Source organism: Anguilla rostrata, chromosome 9 (assembly GCF_018555375.3).
Source record: "Anguilla rostrata isolate EN2019 chromosome 9, ASM1855537v3, whole genome shotgun sequence".
Taxonomy (NCBI): Eukaryota; Metazoa; Chordata; class Actinopteri; order Anguilliformes; family Anguillidae; genus Anguilla; species Anguilla rostrata.
This window is the reverse complement of record NC_057941.1, coordinates 9,414,169-9,429,217: the sequence shown is the minus strand read 5'-3', so window position 1 is coordinate 9,429,217 and position 15,049 is coordinate 9,414,169. Positions and strand designations below refer to the sequence as shown.

At 39.5% G+C, this 15,049-nt stretch overlaps 1 protein-coding gene across 8 annotated transcripts in view; it reads right to left on the bottom strand.

Moving 5' to 3' along the window:
- LOC135262865 (leucine-rich repeat and calponin homology domain-containing protein 2-like) overlaps window positions 1-10,168 on the bottom strand; it is a 37,106-nt gene extending 26,938 nt beyond the window's left edge. For 2 of the 8 annotated variants that reach the window (XM_064350206.1, XM_064350210.1), the window contains exon 1: window positions 9,899-10,166. In XM_064350206.1, coding sequence (XP_064206276.1) covers window positions 9,899-10,139 — 241 coding nt within the window. In that variant the 5' untranslated portion in view covers window positions 10,140-10,166. Of the gene's footprint in view, window positions 1-6,399; window positions 6,594-7,006; window positions 7,172-9,898 lie in introns of those variants that run through there. The other 6 variants (XM_064350209.1, XM_064350211.1, XM_064350207.1 and 3 more) reach the window with 6 other exon arrangements.
- Window positions 10,169-15,049: the final 4,881 nt, after the last annotated feature.

Genomic DNA, 15,049 nt, shown 5'->3' with positions numbered 1-15,049 from the left:
CAAACTGATCTGTGTGTGGTAAATCCATTTAGGCTACCATTTACCATTTGATCTATTTACTTATGACTCCACTACACTCTAACTCCGCAAAATACACTCATATCATATATGCTCTCGTTCTGTTCTTTTTTTGGGGGAACATAACAAAACTAGGCACATATAGGGATAGGAGATGAACTATACAGGAATGCAATCATTCTGATAACGTGGTCTACTCGCTAATGTTACCACCATACACTGCATTGCCCAGGCATAATGTCTCAGTGCCTGTGCAGGGACACCGTGCGGCACAGCAGGGAACGTCATCTGCAGTATCTCAGCGTGACACGGACTCCATGGCAACCGTACGGCCGCGCCAGAGGGAGGGGCAAACGAGAGTCTGTCTGCATCTGCGAGACGCACACATGCACGTGACACCATCCACACCCACCTTCTCACACACGTGCAAACGCCCAGCCAGAAAATAAAAAAACGTGAAACATACAGCACACCAAACATACACAACAGCAAACTCCTCCAGCCGCACAAAGAATCACACCACACACAGAATGCAGCACCACCCACTTCACATTCATGAGCCCAGATAGATCATATAGCCTACTTTCTCACAATAAACACACAGTATGATGTGGTGGTGCCGTGCATGCAGTGTCAGGGTGAAGTATTTTTCCTGTCATGAGAAATGTAAAAGGGGGGGGAAGGGAAGTCATTTTCAGCAGACAATGAAACCAGACTGTTCCCTTAATGTTTCTTTGCACATACGGCCTTTCCTTAGCTTACATTTTCAGGAAGCTGGGCGACTATGAGCAAGACTATCACTCTACTTAACATACTGTGCTGTGATATGCAGTGTCTCCTACCAATAGAATGCAGTCAGCTAAACTGGGGACACATTTTCAGAGGCCCAGAGAGGAAGGGAGGAGGTTCAGTTGCATCCTCACAAACAAAACCCAGTATGCATGCTTCTCTATGTATTACACATCTTCCTTAGAGGTGTGGAACCTAACAAACTGGTTCCTGTGTGGGAGGGCTCTGACCACAGGCTTGTTAAATTCACGTCTTTGGCCCGAGACACCTGTGAAGGGAGGAGGGACCAAGCGGCCAATAAAATCCCTCATACCAATCCACCGCAGCTCCAGGTCTGATTCGGCCCATACAATCTGATAACAGGGCCTTCATAAATTCCTTGGATTGTTGCAGGAACCGAGGCTGTGCCTTCGCTGTGCACTGTATATCCTATACGGGCAACTCATATGCACACTTTAATAACAGAAAAGGGTGGGCTCTATGCATACAGCCGAGTCTGAGAAAGTGAGGCGTACTCTCTGTTAGACTAACACTATGTTGGATGTGTATGCCCTTTCCTGTACATGTGAATCACTGAGATGTCATTAAAGATGCTGACCAGCACAAGGCGACAGACAAACATTGGCAGTTGATCAACAGCACAAATATAAACTTCCTTGTAGTAGCGCTGCTTGACTGCCAAAGCCATTTGTACATTACTGTATGTCCGCGTTAGCCTTTCAGTGGAGGAATATCAAAATTTAAAATTTAAAGGTGTTTTTATTCCCCTCCTGTGGCTCAGGAGAGACATCTGGTGTGAGCTCCTCCTTAACAAATGTAAATAACAAGAACCCAAGGTATGCATCTAGTAAGCCCCAAAATGGTGTAAAAAAAGCCATGAAATGCAGACAACCCCCAGCTGATTTGGTGCTCATGAAACACCCCCACCCCTGCAAACCCACATAATTCATGTAAATTTCAAACAGACGCCTGTCATGTGCCCAGAAGTCTCAATCTGCCTGGAGACAGTGGATCTCTGCCCTGGACGCAGCTGAGACAGTTCTGAGGAGTAAGCTGATTACAGAGCAAACAAACCACCAAACACCGGAAAGTGGCAGGTCCAAAAGGGAGCTTTGCGATTTTCAAAAAGCTTTCTCGCAGGGCTGGCAGGGACATTACAACCACCCCGCCACACTCACTCCACCCCACCCCACACCTGCCCAACCCTGCTTTACACTGCAGATGAGGATCTGATCCTGGGTTTTTCACTAATTTGGGCAGAGGACCAGGACCTCACTGAAAGCACCTCATGTGTGCATGTGGTGCAATACTGAAACTGAAAACAAGACTGATCCCCACATGATCAGAAAGACTAATCCCTGCATTGAAAACTGGACAGCGGTGGTTGGGCCTGAGCAGAGAGCACAATGACCACCCAATGAATGTGCATTAATCCAGCAGTGACAGCCAGACGCACAGCACAGGTCATGCTGAACCACTGAGTTTCCTGGCTTCGGCTCTGTGCCCCATGAATGCTAGAACGATAATTGTGCACTACACACCATTCTATACGTTTTTGTTTGTGAGATTCTTGCTTTCGAAATATGCTAGCAAGTGAATTATTTTTGGACCCCAAGCCCTGCTTGTGGTGTGCTGTTGAGAGAACAAGCCTAAAGCAGACACTGACGACCACAGAGACCCTCATCTGGCCACTTTAAAGCCAACTACCACCAGCACACAATCTGACAAATACATCAATGTACTTCTATAGAGACACAATCAGATTAATGCAGTAATCTCTCTCTCACCCCCCACCCTATCCGACCCCTCCCCCTACTCAGTGAAGGGCTCCACACGGAACATTAGATTCTAAACATTAGAGCCACTCGAGGATTCTCCAGCAAGAATCTGAATCTTAAATATGATTCATGTACAGATTCTATTAAGCAAAGTAGGAGGATGCAGATGAATTACACTGATTATTTCTAAAATAGGAGGGTATTTCCATAATACCTTTCTCAATATCAGATTTTAAAAGCTTTCTGAAACTTGGCAAACAGCAACAAAAGAGCCCCAAATCTAATCTATTCAGCAGGGTACATTCACAAGTGAAACAATGGCAAAGCCAGCGGTTCTGTCACAATGATATTCACTAATGGGACAGTGTCTTCCACAGAGCTAGGGAGTGGGAAAAACTATTTTCTGACGATGGAGATGTTTAGTTCTTCCCTTACAAAAATGTATATTTTCCCACATAATGGGATCCAATAATTTGACATTCTTGAATGGTCATTTTGTGAAGGCACTCCTGCTATTATTTTTTTTTAATTATATTCAGCATGTAGCTACACCCATGATTTTAAGAATAATGATAACACTGGCTTATTTGATACATTACAAACTGAATTATTTAAATTACAAATGTGCAATATATTGCAGTTTATATTGAGAAATGAATTTAATAATATATACATATATAATATATACTATATCTCAGGATACAGTACACATGAATATGATCAACAAGACATATTTTATAAAGAAAAATGACTACGGGTAAAGTCCTGTAATTTGTTAATGTAGAAACCAACTTGTATAAAGAATACCCTAAATTCTGAGAACCTGCACTTTAACCACGTGAAATGTTTGACTACAAATCTAAAATTGCAAAGTACAGCACCAAATCAAGAAGAAAAAAAAGTATTTGTCCCAAATATTATGGAGCTCACTGTATGTCATATTGATGACTGCCAGTCTGACAGGCCAAAACCAGCTGCCTCCTACTGTTTTATCTCAGGTCTGTGATGCAGTAGCATTCAATGTCACTCTTAACAAAGGTCTCACATACTCCCGCCACACACGTACGCACACACGCACGCACAAACACACATGCACACACACACACACACACGCACACATGCACAACCCTGGTACGGGTCCATAGGTTCACAGTGCTCTTTGGTTCTTTAAGAAGGTGGGGCCAGTAACACCTCAAACAACTAACCACTAACACACATCATTCAGATTCACAGCCATGGGTGAACTTTCATTTTCTGTTTTCCATGAATGCACATCCAAGACACACCACTACACAGATTATACAGGAAGCCTGTTCAGTCATGCAATTGTATGATGTCAGTATTTATTCATCAAAGGCCTTTATCCATGTCCACAGTCTCCTGAGCTCCCTCTCTGACTTGAGAATCTAGAGAGAGACAAACATGCAGGCTCCAAACCCACAATACCATGTTAATGATAGACAATTTAGTCCAATGCTTCCCTATATGTGCTCTATCCCCATATAAACGTCACTGTTTCATTTCCACAGTAGTGGCCTTCGGCAGAATAATGATGTTGAGAACACAAAATAAATCAGACTGATAGCACTGTGCACAGTCACCAGACAGGAAACTCATGTACAGAACATGACTTATCATTTTGTGGCTTACTGCAGTTTCCACATTTCAAAGTGTCACGTTTTTGTACAATAAAAAGCACCTGATCCAATTTTGGCTGGTCAAAACAAAACAGTAGTGCTGCTACTGTTCTTTCTGACGTGAGTTCTCTTTTGATGCTGCTCAACATAGCTCGGCTACAAGTAAGCAAGGCCTCAGTCAGACTCAGGTTAAACACTGGAAATTTGAAATTACACAGGAGATTTCCAGGTCTGTGTTTAAGGAAACTCCCACTAAATCAGTGCTCCTATTGGAAAGACTTTGAAGTGAACTGATCCAAGGGTAGAAAATGGTGCCTTTGTGCACCATCGGCCCCTGGCCCATTCCCATTGCCTGAACAAACCATCTGCATTGCAACACGGCACAGACTTTTCCCCATCTGTCAATGCCTCCAGCGCTCCAGCAGGGGAGAGCCACCACCAACAGACTACTCAAGCAGCCACAGACAGGAGGGCTCCTCATCCATTCAAGGCTTTCCCTCACAAAAGAGGTGTTCAGAAGTTTTGACATTTAAAGTCATACTATCTAGAAAACAGGCAAAAGCATTTGATGTGTGCATGTTATGATGTGAAAGACTTCCTTTCTTTTATCATCATCTTCAGCATTCACCACAATCCTCAGTACCCCCAGCCTCTGCCTTCGTCTTTCTTTATTTAGTCAGTCTGGAATGGTCGGCCATGTTCCAAACTTCAAGATCCGTTCAACCAAGGGATTCCTTTTTCATACACTGGCTAAAAAAGCCATAGATTCATGACATTACATTTCTATTTGACTTTCCATTTCTATTGCATTAGAGGTTTTATAATTCCTGAACATTAATGAACTGTGTATAATGCCTGTACATTAATCAACTCCTAATACAGGGGTCCCTGTGGCCTACAGAGAGGTACACAGCCAGCAGCCATACCACCATCCTGGTTAGTACTCGGATGGGAGACATCTAGGGAAAAGTTGCTACTGAAAGTGGTGTTGGTGGGCCAGTAGGGGGCAATCTTCTCTCTGGTCACATAAACCCTAATGCCTGTGCAGTGATGGGGACACAGTGCTGTATGAGATGTCGTCTTTTTTGGATGAGATGTTAAACCGAGGTCCTGACTCACTGTGGTCATTAAAGATCCCATGATGCTTATAGAAAAGAGTAGGGAGTTCCCTGGTGTCCTGGCCAAATTCCCAACCTGGTTTTCACAATCTGCCATCTAATCATCCACTAGTTTAATTGGCAAAAAAAAAAAAATTCTCCCTCTCCATCTCAGCTGAGTGTTCTGGTACAAAATGGCTGCTGTGCTACACATGGTGGTGGCTGAGGTGAGTTCCCCCGCAATCACTGTAAAAAGCGCTTTTGAGTTTCGATTAAAAGCCCTATATAAATGTAAGAAATTATTATTATTATTATTTCCCAGGTTCTGTGAGGCCTGTATAAGATGCCATAAGTCACTGGAAATGTATCAGAAGAGAGTATGCATTTCAGCTGCATAAGTTTCATTTTTTTAAAAAGAAAGATCATTTTACCCCTGGTAATCAAGTGATCACAGATGATACATAATGCAACAAGGGACTGGTAACTGAAACCAGACAGACCACACGTGCTACATTCTACTCTAAATCTAGAGATTCCTCCACACGTGGTTGGGGTAGGCCTATATCTTTGGCCTACTGCCTTAGAATTTCAGTACACAGAGCAGAACAATGGTAAAGAGCTGGTAAGCACGCCGCACAGTCAGAAACCTTCAGCTTTTCAGCTGGAGCCCTCCGTATCATTAAAATAACAATCAAGATTAAAAGACTTCCTGAGAAGTTCCCAATTAATGAACTGAAAACTGATCTTAGAACTTTACAGGCATTTTTCAATTCATGAATTAAATTTCAATCCAGTCATTTTGTGAATTAACTGAATTTTAAATGGAATTGACCTTAACAATGGTATCAAGTCTGCTCTGCCTATCGATGAATTCAGTGATTTAACTGATAATTGTTAGATTGATATCTTGGATAATAATGAACAAATTAAATCAAATAAATATATTTTACATGTTGGGAAAGAGAGGTGTTTTAACTGCTGATGCACTTCGGTATTCAGAGTGCCGGACGTCAAATGAGGGTGTTAACGGTTTAAACTGCAGGATTTGGAAAATTAAAACATATTTCACATAGTCCTTACCTTGCTGACAACACCCTGAACAAAGATCCATGTGCAGTGGTTGTTGCTGCTTTATTGAAATTACGTTACAAGCCAAGAATACAATTATTTCTTAGATCTAAAACAGCTGTACGCTAGAAATCCGGCCTAATGCCAGTGAACGTCAAGCCCTGTTGTCCTCAGCTGAACACAGCAAAGAGAAACATCATAAACCCTAACCAGGTTATGTTTTAAGCATTTTTGGACTTTCTTTCCTTAGAGCTTGCTTATATGTTGTACATAAATTGTTAACAGCAACAGTAGGTTCTAAATTCAAAATAAAATTGAAGTAGTTCCAGAACAGGACATCTGTCAAGTGTTAAATCAAATCTTACTGATTGTGTATTAGTCAAAGTGACATTTTTTATGCCACCATCATATTCACACTGCTGTCCCACAGCTGAAATTCTTAAAATATGATCTGTGACTATATGTTTTTTTTTTAAACAAATTCCCTTAAGAGTACCATACTAAAATAAAAAATAAAATTAGATTTCATTGCATTTTATATCTAGCTAAAAATGAAATTAGTCAGTGTTACATTTTGCAATTTAGTCATTTGTTAGCCCGACCGCAAGTTATTACTCACAGCTTTTATCCCTGCAATGCAAGCATGTCGCAAGCATGTCATCGGTGTGAGAGCAAAAGGCAACTGAGGCGACACAAAATGGTTCACAGCCTGCAGGCAGGGCCATATATCACAGCCTGTCTTATTATAAGACCAGGAGCTTTACAGGGGCCGCTGTTTCACAGGAGAAGAAAAAATACAATCAGGCAAACATGGTGACAAGCGTGCAGGCAGTTCTGCTGAATATGTAAAGACTCACAGGTAATAGTTGATACTTTTCCACTCATGCTGCATCACTGTGTACGGGAAGCATCTTGGAGTAAACTCTCCAATTATAAACCAATGCTACTCCTTGAATCATGTTGTTGCTTAAGCTACTGGGATCTACTCCATATTACACATCCAAACAAAGAGCACATCGCATTCTCAACACTTTGTTGCTGCCATACTCTTGCAAATCTATAAGAAAGTTGTGCGAATTTATAGCAAGACGACAGTGATATCACATCATGTTTAAGTGCAAAGTAGCCAAATCTTTTAAGAACTTTTAAAGGCAAACAGTTCCTGCTTTTAGCACTGTACCTCAGCATGAGTCATATTAACATAAATAGCAAAAGAACTTCCTGTCATGACAACCTCTCACGACTTCTCAGTAGTTTAGTGCACTAAAGCTGAAGTTGCATTGCTCAGAGAACTTCTACCCACATTGAACTGAGCAATGATATACAACATCCTTCATGAAAATGAGCAAAAAGTTGCATGCAATTGTAGGAAATAAACAATACATAATGGTTCACATTTTCTACTACTTACTTTCACTCACACTTCATTGAAAAGTTAGTTTTTTTTAACTGTCTAGGATGCTGAGTTTTATTGGGGTTAATTGAGTCCATTTATGTCACCCAAGACTTGCAACTCTAGGTATCCAGATTATGGCTTTTGCTCACTGGGTATTGATTTACGACAAAGTAACCAGAGACTTTGAGAAATCATGCAGGCCCTACTCCCCTTACTGAAACACTTCAACCCCCTTTCTCACTCACACTCAGTCCCTGTCTTCCTAAATGACTCGGCTTGATGCTCTCCCATATGTGGAGTTCCTGACAGTCTGGAACGGTCTCAGTTGTCCCCAAAAAAGACTGAAATGTGGCATGGCCATGCCAACCATGTGTGAGGGACCCTGGCTCAACCAACAACAACCCCTTTGTTTTTGTTTGTATTTTACCACTAAAGTATGATTTCATCGAAGAAGGCTTATTTGAAGATCTGCCTGAGCAATAAATGGAGAGCAGTTCATGACAAAGAATATTGCCAGCAATGAGAATGTCAGTTGGGAATGCTGGACCATGTAAGCTCCCCCAGATTCCATTTAAATTCTGTAAGGGGGAAAGAAAATCATTGAGTGGTTCTGCACTTCAAAACATAGCAATGTAGCATCTGTGGTAGTTTGCCTCACATTGCTTGTTCCTCGTCTTGCCCCTAATTGTCCTGTACTTTGTTTCTGCTTTTTGTGAGGAGAAATAAGTAATGTCCCAAAGAACTTTTATATTTGGACACAAATTTATTTAGGGGCAAATATTATTGGGAGAGAAAATACTGCATGTGTAATAATGACAACATAGTGGCGATTAAACGGAATTTCTTAATCAATGAATAAACAGGTTTATATATATTATATATATATATATATATATATATATATATATATATATATATATATATAGTATATATATATATATAGGCTATATATATATATATATATATATATATATATAATAATATATGTACACACACTGAGCATATGCTCATTGTTTTGCCTACTGACATACGCAAAACAATGGAGTGAATAAAATAAATGTGAAACGTTTCAGCGCTGAAGAGAAAACGTCGACTTTAAGAGAAAGAAATCAGCAATAAAAGCGCTGATCCGGCACATAACCATTCATGCACATGCTACATGTAGACCGCTTTACCCTTTCTTACTGCGGTAAAACCCGATGAAAGATAATGCAACTTTTTAAAATTTGGCTTCTAAATCCTATGTTTATTTCGAGAATACCATAAGCTTTTGAAATTCCACATAAAGTTACAACGCGCAATTGATTTATGACTCATCTTCTGGTGACACTTTACCACGTGAATAAATCATAAAGCGAATCATACACCATTTAATATTTTCAGCCGTCTAAAAGAAAACAATGCAATGACACAGTATGTTTAAAAAGTGACCGCGATTTCGCTCAGAGGACGACTGCTACGATCTTTAAAGAACAAAGAGCTGGCACGTGAAGTGACAAGCTTATTTCTCCAACTGACGACTGCACAGTTGAACAGACTGATGCTACTGATAGCAGACATCTTTTGTTTTCATATTCTGGGGAGTAACCGCAATGGAATGTAAATTTGTGACATTTAACGTTCGTCTAATACTGTAAAGGTTAGTATCAAAAGGTTTATACTTTGAGTTACAGTATCTGTAGTCTACTGTACCTAAACAGCAATGAATGGCGGTCAATACAAACCTTCAGAGCCCAGAAATTGATGCGCGTACATTTCCATTCATGCGATTGTACTCACTAGAAGAACGTGCAAGTAGACCGTACAAGTACCAAAATAAGTAGAAGGCTACCTGTTCTCTGCATTATTCACAGATTCTCTGCCTAACGATTAGCATGTTGCATATCCTTTTGCAAGCTGAAAAATTGTGAGAAAATAACCTGATTATACCGCACATTTGCTAAAAAAAATTTTTTTTTTAATTTAAAAAGAAGAAGAAAGAAAACTGTCGCGAGTATTTAAACAACGGACTTGGCATGAAATGTAGCATAGCTCTTTTTTTGCTGTCCATCAAAATCAAATTCCAATTTAGTGCTCAAAAATTGCAGGAGATCATTGCAGTATTCAGAAACTCACCTGCCTGTGTTGTATCAGCAAGATCGTAGCTCGTTCCGGGGTAATCCCTTAATTTCCTCCCACTGAGATTCAGAATCCCCGAGCACACCGCATCCTCCAATGCGCGGTCCGTGCTGCGAGCCGTGAGGTGATAGTTCTGATGCTGAAATATCCCGGGGTTCCAGTGAGGTGCATTCGGGTAGAGATGGCTAAGCAGACCCGTTATTGCTCCCCCACCTCCCTGACTCGCCGCCATTTTCATGTGTTTCAAGTTTTTTTTCCTTTAAATAACAGAGGCAAACCCTTCGCCCATGCGCACAGTGCTGTCAGGGGAACGTCAGTGAAAGGGCCTCGAGAGGCTGGGCGGACGAGGAGGGGGGGGCGCGGTGACAGGGTCAGGTGCATGCTAAAATTTGTATCAGTATAGAAAGAAGACTTCATTCTGAATAGGTTTCAAACATTGTTAATCCTTAGTCATTATTATCATTATTATCATCATTATCATCATCATATTATTATTATTATTGTTATTATTATTATTATTATTATTATTATTATTATTATTAATAATAATAATAATAATAATAATAATAATAATAATAATAATAATAATAATAATAATAATAATAATGAATTTTTTTATTATAGGCTCATAGAGACTAAAGACAGATCACAGAAATTGTATTCGTTCATTCATTAAGTGGATCATGGCCTGTCTCAATGTCACATATATTTGTATGTCTGGAACCCTCCTCTCTGACGAAAAAACAGATGTACAAACATGAAAACAGATAAAGCCTTATCTTTTACAACACACTCATAACTGTATAGGTGTGGCTCATTGTAACAGCAAAGACTGAAACAGGCCAAAAAAACATGTTGCAAATTGTATTCTAGAAGATGACTTTAAAAGATGTCATCCTTTTTGGTATATATATCTTAAAATGGCAGGAGCAAACAGACCAGCCCTCCTTGTAGAAAGCAGAGTGGGTAAGAGGATGACAGATAGAGGAGGGATGATAGCTCAGGAGCCATGGCAGGGAACAAAACCCCATCTATGCAAGAGGCTTCACATGCAACTTGAGAGTTGGTCACCCAACAGACTGCAAACGATCTCACCTTGAAACCCATTCTTAACATTAAACTAAGTTGTATCAGTTCAGTGCTATGAGTGAGACCATTGAAAGTCTGCCCAAATTGCATGTGGTCTCAGGGCCGGGTCCCTTGTGACAGTCTAGGATGGCGTGGCCTTCCAAGTGTAAACTGTTGCAAAATCACAGAGGCAATATCTTTTTACTCACTAGTTATATATTTCCCATGGCTTAAAATTGACCCTCCTTAATAAGGGGCAGAATTATGGTATAGTGTTAGAGGGACTTGGTTTATAACTGAAGTCTGCAAATGCAAACCCCTAGTGGAAAACTACTTCTGTACCCTTAAGCAAGGTATTTAACCTGGGATGTAAATATCCTGTTCCCCAGACAATATAACTTCCAGTAATAATCATGTATACCTGGATACAATGAACATTTGTACCAAAGTTTAACCTCACAATTACATGCAAGTGTTCTTCAAGAAATGATCTTTTTTCCTCACAGTTTGGGAAGTTCCATAATGACCCAAATGATCAGACTCATCAAAATTAGTTTGTGAAGAAAACCACTAAGGCTTGTTTCATTTTAAACCATGTTACGGAAAAAAGTTGATTGAACCCAGACCCGTCACGTAACAATAATGTATTCGGTTTGCAGATCATATCAACAAACTCAAAATAGGAAGATGGTAATGCCTGGTTCCTCCAGGAAGAGAAACAAATGAGCTGTGAGCAGAAAAAAATACGTCTTCAGGAAATTTGGTTGAACCAGACAGCAACAGAGCTTCCTGTTCAAAGAAGGCACCTATAAGTTCCAGAAAAGTCAGAGCTGTACTGGCCTGTTTCCAGTCTTATAGTCTGGTTGTACTGTAGTCATACAGTTGAAGCAGGTCATCTGCTATCTTCTTTGGTTGATTCCTGAATTTATATCACTCTGGTGTTTTCAGACTCACCAAAAAAAGACACTTTTGACAGCTTCCAACACAACATAGAACTGAGGTCAGTTTAACTTAAATTTCCTTTGAAATGCATGAACTTAACTCAATAGGCTGCACGATCAATTCCTTAACATACATGTTCCTTTGTGTCACATGTGGTATTAGTTTTCTTGAAGGACATTTCACACAACTCAGTTACAACGACCTTTGAAGTCACAGATAGATACAGTGGGTATAATAAATATATACTCCCCTCCCCCGTGCACTTTTTAAATGAATTTTCTTTCTATAACATGGAATCCCAGTGAATTTATTCATGGCTTTTTGATCAAAAGAAAAATACTCTAGAATGTCAAAGTGAAAGCAAACTTTTATCCCTCTTTTAAAGACTTGAAAAGCACTGGATATGTGAGAACCTATCAGCTCTGAAAGTTGAGCATTTTGTCTAATTAGAGGACAGTATTTTGATGAAAACGCGTCAAGTTACTGCTGACGGCCCCAGTCAAATTGTATCGATTTACATTGTTAATTGGCAGTGAATATGCATGGCTGGATTCTATTTTATTAGTGTCTAACCTTACAAAATTTAAAAGACTGAACTGTACATATGGTTGTTGAACACTCAGACACTCTGACAACAGAAAAATAGTTCCTCTGCAGTGCCCTCAGTTTGATAACTCGCTGACAACACATCGAGGGCCACTCACAAATATTTCAAAATATTTTAAAATTGTATTTGTATTTTAATGTATTTTCAAAAGGCTCTAAATACTATTTGAGAAAGTATTTGTTTTACCATTAAAATAATTTAAATAATAAAATACAAAGTATTTCATGTGTAAATGTATTTGAAAATGTTTAGATACAAATTTGAATTTAACTACATTCTCAAATACAAATAAAAATCCATATTTGTATTTGACCCAGGTTTGTTTCATATGCTTGAAATCTGTATTTTAATGTACACCACATGGCCAAAAGTACGTGGACACCTGACATTCAACATCTCATACAAAATTATGGGCAATAAAATGGAGTTTGTCCACCTTTTGCTGCTATAACAACCTCTGCTGTTCTGGGAAAGCTTTATACTAGATGTTGGAGCATTGTTGCAGAGATTTGCTTCCAGTCAGCCAGACGGACATTAGTGAGGTTGGCCACTGATTGGATGATTAGGCCTGGCTCACAGTTGGCTTTCCAATTTATCCAAAAGGTGTTGGATGCTTTTGAGGTCAGGGCTTGTCAAGTTTTTCCACACCAATCTCAACAAAACCATTTATATATGGACCTTGCTGTGTGCCTGAGGGCACTGTCATGTTGAAACAGGAAAGGGCCTTCCCCAAACTGTTGCCACAAAGTTGGAATCGCAGAATCATCTACAATGTCATTGCATTAAGATTTGCCTTATTTGGAACTAAGGCGTGACAACATACCATTGGTCATATAGTGTATTAAAAACCGCAGAAAGTACAATATTCCTTTGTTTTTCTGTTTCTCTCTTTAACCCAGATGCTGGAAAATGGCGCCTTCTGCTGGTTTCATTTTAAGTGTCACTTAACAACCATAAACCTGCCTCAAAATCAAAGTGAGCAATGAATACTGACAATGTTCAGAAAAAGAAATGGCATTTAAAATACAGCAAGAGATAAATCTTAGCCACAGACTTTTGGAATAGTGATGACTGAAATATACAAATGTAAAGCAGAGGCAAGAAAAGAATCTCTTTTAAGATGTTTACCCCCTGAGATCAGTGGATTGTTGTTCATATCAATATATTTCTGCATGAGTATATTTAGTGAGTTTGGATGGATATAGGAAGAATGTATGCATGTATGTATCACAGAAGGTACACAGAGGACACAGGGGATCTTCTTCCTCAAGAAAAAAATCTATAAAAGTAATTCTAACAAAATGACAATGTCAACAAATCACTTTTATATGCATTTATAAGCATCTATCGGATGCACGAAACACCTATTGCCAATGTTTAAATCTCAACAGTGTAGTAGGGAGGACGCCGCCGTCTCGTCCTCCCCAAACCTCAATAAGCATCCATTCAAATATAACCTCATTACCACGGCTTCTCCTCTCCTTATCTTTTACATTGCAAAAATGACACTTACGTAGGATATCCTCATTAACAGCATTAGACCAATCAGCCTTCAAAATGAAAAATGACATACTACAGTATACACCCAATTAAAATACAGTATATGGGAGGGATTGATCAAGTGTCTCAATGCGTGCAAGCTGCCATTCTTAGTTACAGGAGTGTGAGGAGATTTCATGAAAGATACAGAGAGAAGAATGTGATAAAATATTTATGCAAATTTAAGTAAATAAGCAATTTTTAATTTAAGTCTTTTAACTCCTTTTGGTGGGAGGGAGGCCAAACCCCCCACAATTATTAGACAAATAATTCTGTCCTCCCTCCCGTTTTCACACCCTCCAGCTGTAATATCTGTGCTTAAACAAAGTCCTAAATTCACCTGGTGAAAAACTCCAGGAACAGTGGGTGTCTAGGTCCACAGACTTGTGGCATAAATTGAGCATCCTCTGATCTAGAGAGCTCATTCAAATATCATGAACTGACCTGTCCTTTGAAGCTCGAGGGCTCTTGGTGCATTGAAGAAAAGTGAAGTCAGTTCACCATTCATTGGTTGGAAGCCATAGTCACGCTGCAACCACGGTCAAAGATCTTCGAACAATCCAAGATACGCCACACAAAGTTATTTACCCTTATTAAAATTATATCTCTGCCGAACGAAGTGTGAAACTTAACATGACGTTTTCACCATTCTTGATTATTATACGTAGAAACATGGTATCTGTATCCTACTCATATTTATTATTAGAAAAAAGAATAACTTTTTCGAAAACATTAGTCTAACAAACTTCCATAGTCTAAATCAGAACTCTGTACGTAGCCTAGTAACATATCATGTTGTTTAACGTCCCATCAACAGGGACTGTAGACAGTTGAAAAATAGGGCACATCTCTTTAAATGTTGGTGTTTTTTTTATCATTATACGTGTAAAACAGAATTTGCTTATAGGATAAAAATATTTTGAAAACGACAAACTCATTGGAACCCCTGATCTTGTGAAGCCGACCGGAACTCATTAACCAAAATAGGAAGC